This window comes from Saimiri boliviensis, chromosome 20 (genome assembly GCF_048565385.1).
Source record: "Saimiri boliviensis isolate mSaiBol1 chromosome 20, mSaiBol1.pri, whole genome shotgun sequence".
Taxonomy (NCBI): Eukaryota; Metazoa; Chordata; class Mammalia; order Primates; family Cebidae; genus Saimiri; species Saimiri boliviensis.
In genome coordinates this window covers 5,928,922-5,934,598 of record NC_133468.1, presented here as the reverse complement: position 1 = coordinate 5,934,598, position 5,677 = coordinate 5,928,922, and the positions used below count along the sequence as shown (strand labels likewise).

Here is a 5,677-nt window from a genome sequence, read left to right as displayed (position 1 = left end):
GACTGCTCAGGGATTCCCGGTGTCAGGATTTCCTTGAAGAATCAGAATGTAGTGTGTCACGGGAATCTCAGTCTCTTCCCAAGTCCTGAAGTCTGAGGTGGGGTGGGGGTCAGGATGCATCTGGAATGCAGCTGTTCCTTAGGTCAGGGTTTTCAGAGGGTCCGGGTGACCTTGGAAGGTCATGGTGTCCCGGGGGTCCTGGGTGAATGAGGAGGTGGTGTTTGAGGGAGGAAATCGGAGAGAACTTGCGAGCCGAGGTGTCCTGGAGGCCCATTCTCCAGCGTGGGTTCAGGTTGGCCTGACGGTGGCTGGTGCATTCTGAACTATCAGGGGATCTGAGAAGGGCCGGCATGCAGTGGTGACTTCTCCTTTCTTAATTTCCTGGAAACAGGTCCTGGGGTGTCACCCCATGCTGAGATGCCAGGCAGGCCCCGATCCTGGGTCCCCTTCCCCCACTCTTTGTTCCTCTCCCCACAGTGGGGTTCTGAGGAGGGGTCTCAGGAGGAATGCATTTTCTCCTCTCCCTGCCTGCTCCCAGAAGGGGATTTAACAGGACAAAAGAAGCCGGTCCTCTGGGAATACGAGCCCTTGGCCTCAGTCCCTGGACCCTCCGACAGAACACCTTCCCTCATCCGGCTTGTGATCCTCCCTGAGCTAGGGGGCTCTGGTGACCGCGTGGTGATTGGATGGGCCCACAGGGGCGAGGAGGAGGTCACTCCTCCAAGACTGAGGGGTGGCATGGGAAAACAGGCAGCTGACAGAACAGAGCAGCAAGCCAGTGGAGAGAAGGGGCAGGCAGAGAAAAGGAGAGTCAGAAACAGAGCAACCGGTGAGGCCGAGCCAGGAGAATGAGATGACACTCAAGCCAAGGAATGGGGAATTAGGACATAATTAGAAAAGAAGCAGAGACAGTAAAAAAGTCAGAGATCGCTACCTGCACCTACACACACATTCAGAGACAGAGACCCAGGGAGGGGCATACCCAGAGGGAGAAGTGGGGAGAGAACGGGTGGGGGGGGAGGACCTGCCGAGGCAGAGAAATCTCGAGTCACAGATTCAGGGACACTTGGTCCCGGCGGTGAGCCATGGAAGCAGAAAGGAGGAGCCAGCCAGGGAAGCCGAAGAAGGGGCGAGTCTGCAGCAGCCTCTTGCTGGAGAGACACCTGGCCGCCGGGCCCCTGACCACCATGGTGGGTGAGTGACTGTCCCGGGGTGCATGGGTCCCTGAGGAGGCAGCGGATATGAGGCTCAAAGCACAGGCTCCGTGAAGAAGGTTAGGAGGAGAAATCAAAGACAGAATCTAGGCCGGGCGTGGTGGCTCACGCCTGTAATCCTAGAACTTTGGGAGGCCGAGGTGGGCGGATCACAAGGTCAAGAGTTGAAGACCAGACTGGCCAACATGATGAAACCCTGTCTCTACTAAAAAACTGACAAATTAGCTGGGCATGGCGGCTCGTGCTGGTAATCCCAGTTACTTGGGAGGCTGAGGTAGGAGAATTGCTTGAACCAGGACCCAGGAGCTGGAGGTTGCCGTGAGCCAAGATTGCACCACTGCACTCCAGCCTGGGCTACAGAGCAAGACTCCATCTCAAAAACAAACCAACCAACCCAGAATCTAGCATGTGAAAACTGTGGGAACCTTTGAAAGTAAGGGGCTGGAGCACCCCTTGGCTTCATAGACTGGGGAACTGAGCCTCTGGCAGGAGGGCGGCCGAACAGCTCTCATCGCAGTGGGGGTGTGAGACAGCTGCCTCTGTGCCCTGACTCCTGACCTCAGAGTGGGCTAGCCCAGGGCACTACCTTCTCTGATGAAGGGAGCTGGAGGGGCCAGGGTTTGGGTCCAGGGAGAGCGGGCTCAGTGTGTGTCCGCCCATGGTGGACAGGGAGCTTTAGGAGGGGCCGCACCCTGGGGTCCCCATGGGGATAGTGCCTCAGCTCCAGACATCTTTTCTTGGTGTGCCCTCCAGGTGTGTCCTTCTCCCTCCCCATTCTCTCCTCCCAGCCGCTCTCAGACTAATTAATGTGGGGGCTTAGGGAGCCTGCAGGGAGGAGAGGCAAGCCTTTCCCACGAGCTCAGGTTCCTGCAGCCTGGTGGCTGGGCCAGGTCAGGGCTAGGGAGAAGATGAAAAGTAAGCAGGGAGGGTGTGTCCGGGCAGAAGAGGGGGGTGCTCATCTTCCCAGGTGAGGGGTGCGGGAGGATGGCAGCAGTCTGAAGAAGGCGCGAGTTGAACATGAGCCTCGCCAGCAGGGGACAAGCGCTGGTGTCTTCCGTGAGCAGCTGGGATGGTTGCTGCATGCAAATCCAGGCAGCAGACCCGCAGAGTGAGCCTCAGGTGGTCGTGTGTGTCCAGACAGGTGAATGCACATGGCGGGGCATGTGTCTGGAGGTGCAATAGGAAGTGGGCAGATGACAGAGTTGCCAGGTAGACAGGGCATGAGGCCCTGGGGTCAGGAATGAGTCTGAGGGCGTGCCCTATGTAGACAGCACGGCCTGGTATCAGGGACTAAGAGGCAACCAGGGGCCGAGGCTGAGCAGGGTGCAGGAACCAGGCTATGGCAGTTAAAAGATTCCCGGCGGGGCAAGGCAAACGTAGGTGAGGCAGGGCTGGGTGTGGTGGTTCAGGCCTTCATCCCAGCACTTTAAGAGGCCGACATGGGAGGTCTGCTTGAGGCCAGGAGTTTGAGACCAGCCTGGGCAACAGAGCAAGACCCCATTCTAAAAAAATTGTTTTTAGATTGGTTAGGTGTGTTGGTGCGCACCTGTCGTCCCAGCTCCTCGGGAGGCTAAGGCAGTGGGATCACTGGAGCCTAGGAGTCTGAGGCTGCAGTATGCTGTGATCACTTCACTGCACTCAAGCCTGGGTGACAGAGTGAGACTCAGTCCCCAAAAAAGAGAAAATAAGAAAGTGGAGCTGCACAGGCAGCACTGAGCGGAATCCAGGACCGGCTTGTGTGGTCCAGCACCGAGGAGCGTCTTCCTCAGGAGCCGCTTCTCCCTTCTCTCCCTCCTCAGAGTCGAGGGCTCCACCCTCCAGGAAGCTCCCCGGTGCAGGAGTCGGGAGAGCAAGGTTCTCCCCGCAGGGAGGACAGAGGGGCCGCCCACACTCCCGGCGTCGCCACCGCACCACCTTCAGCGCAGTGCAGCTGGAACAGCTGGAGTCAGCCTTTGGGAGGAACCAGTACCCGGATATCTGGGCCCGAGAGAGTCTCGCCCGGGACACCGGTCTCAGTGAGGCCCGAATCCAGGTGATGCTCAAGATCCCTCCTCCCTTGGGGAAGAAATGCAGATTTCTTTGGTGCTATCATAGAATGTTAGGCATTCTAACCCTAAGCTAAATGGTCACCAGAACACAGGCCTCATCTGACCACCAGCATCAGAGCATCTGCATCGAGAATATCCCTTGAGTTAACCCTAGCTGTAAGCTAATCTAACTTGAATTTCAACACCTTCCCCCTATTTTTTATTTTTATTTTTATTTTTTTTTTGAGACGGAGTTTCGCTCTTGTTACCCAGGCTAGAGTGCAATGGCGCGATCTCAGCTCACCGCAACCTCCGCCTCCTGGGTTCAGGCAATTCTCCTGCCTCAGCCTCCTGAGTAGTTGGGATTACAGGCACGCGCCACCACGCCCAGCTAATTTTTTGTATTTTTAGTAGAGACGGGGTTTCACCATGTTGGCCAGGATGGTCTCGATCTCCTGACTTCGTGATCCACCCACCTCGGCCTCCCAAAGTGCTGGGATTACAAACGTGAGCCACGCGCCCGCCCCCCACCCCCAATTTTTAATAGTGATGCCAATTCCGGCTGGGTGACGTGGCTCACGCCTGTAATCCCAGCACTTTGGGAGGCTAAGGTGGGTGGATCACCTGAGGCCAGGAGTTCGAGACCAGCCTGGCCAACATGGCGAAATTCCATCTCTACTAAAAATACAAAAAACATTAGCCGGGCTTGGTGGTGGGTGCCTGTAGCCCCAGCTACTCGGAGGGCTGAGGCAGGAGAATTGCTTGAACCCATGAGGCTGAGATTTCGGTGAGCCGAGATCACGCCACTGCACTCCAGGCTGGGCGACAAGAGCGAAACTTCGTCTCAAAAGAAAAAAAAGAACCACAATAATGATGCCAATTCCAACAGAAATTCAATCCTAACTGTTCACACATATGGAACCTTGTCTCTAACCATAGCCTTGAAACTCATCCGGCCCAATGCTCCCTCAATCCTAACCACAGAGTTGGTTAGCCCGGTAAACCCTACCCTAAATCCAAACTTGTCTATAATAATTAGATTTATCCACAGTCTTAATGGCTAAACCTAACCCTAGGGGAAACTTCCCATTCTCTGAGGAAGGGAAACGTCATTGTTACGATAGTCATCTCCTTGCTGGAAGCTGACATTTCTTATTCGCCCAGAGTGGTAGAAATGGGCACATTTGGACGTAGGTTGGGGATAAGTCTGTGGGTTCCTGAATCAGCAGACCGGGCTCAGCCAGGCCTTGTGGAAGGGCTTTACTTCCTCTGGCCATGCTGGAGAGGCCTGCTCCCTGTCCCTGCACCTCTAGTCATTGGAGCCGGGTGTCTGTCACCACCTGTTTGAGTCATGGGCTCTGATGTGTTTGCTCACCCCTTTCAGGTCTGGTTCCAGAATCGCAGAGCTAAGCAGCGGAAGCAAGAGCGTTCACTGCTCCAGCCCCTGGCCCATCTGTCTCCTGCCACGTTCTCTGGCTTCTTGCCAGAGTCCCCTGCTGGCCCCTACTCCTACACAACGCCACCTCCACCAGTGACCTGCTTCCCTCACCCCTACAGCCACGCCTTCCCCTCCCAGCCCTCCACAGGAGGCACCTTTGCTCTGCCACACCAGTCTGAGGACTGGTACCCTACCTTGAACCCAACCCCTGCCGGCCATCTGCCCTGCCCCCCGCCCCCTCCCATGCTCCCCCTCAGCCTTGAGCCATCCAAGTCCTGGAACTAAGGTCAAACAAGCACCACTAACGTGATCCCCAGCCTGTGGCTCTCGTGAAAAAAAACAAGAAAATGGGGTGGCTTCCTTTTCTTCTATGGGTGAAGCAGATGTATGGTGAGGGTCAGCTCAGCAATTGGAAATTTAAAAACGGGAGATCATGGTGAATTCTCACTGCAGTGATTAATGGAGGAAATCTGGGGAGGTGAGCTACTGGAAGAGGCAGGGAAAGATTTCTCCGTGGAGCTGCCTGGTGAAGGGTGATATTGATGGAGACAGTTGCTGGTGAGTGGAGATGATTGAAGGGCTAGAATGTGGGGCCTTCATTAATTGAGATCATGATTGAAGAACATCCCAGCTCTTTCTGGCTGATTTCAGTAAGGCTTTTGACTTAGAGTCTACCTATATATCCCTTCCCCATCGCCCACCGGCCATCCCAATCAGCGACTCACTTTTGTTTATTCATCTCTTGAGTGTCCCCTCCTTTCCATTCCAGCAGACCCTTGGCTTTTTCTGGCTCTATATTTTCTGACGTATTGTCTACATCGATTCCCTTAGCTCTAGTCTGTCCTACTTCCAACAAACCTGTGGAATTTCTGAACATCAAGGAATGCTCTCCAATGTCTTATAAAAAATACATAAATAAGATTTGATTAGTTTGGCCTGTAGAAGTCTTCAGCATCTGCCTTCGACTAACTTTTTAAATCAGCGGCACATTTTAACAT

At 54.8% G+C, this 5,677-nt stretch overlaps 1 protein-coding gene across 1 annotated transcript; it reads left to right on the top strand.

Annotated features, from left to right (window-relative positions):
* The first annotated feature begins 770 nt into the window (after window positions 1-770).
* PROP1 (PROP paired-like homeobox 1) lies at window positions 771-5,449 on the top strand. The gene is made up of 3 exons (XM_003936084.2): window positions 771-1,194; window positions 3,014-3,246; window positions 4,626-5,449. The coding sequence occupies exons 1-3, from the start codon at window positions 1,086-1,088 to the stop codon at window positions 4,962-4,964; spliced, it is 681 nt and encodes a 226-aa protein (XP_003936133.1). The 5' UTR covers window positions 771-1,085; the 3' UTR covers window positions 4,965-5,449.
* The last annotated feature ends 228 nt before the right edge of the window (window positions 5,450-5,677 follow it).

Bases quoted from the DNA above. Each gene is read 5' to 3' on its own strand.
- PROP1 (XM_003936084.2), top strand. From the start codon at position 1,086: ATGGAAGCAGAAAGGAGGAGCCAGCCAGGGAAGCCGAAGAAGGGGCGA. The intron at 1,195-3,013 runs GTGAGTGACTGT...CTCCCTCCTCAG, and splicing joins GCCCCTGACCACCATGGTGG to AGTCGAGGGCTCCACCCTCC. The intron at 3,247-4,625 runs GTGATGCTCAAG...CACCCCTTTCAG, and splicing joins TCAGTGAGGCCCGAATCCAG to GTCTGGTTCCAGAATCGCAG.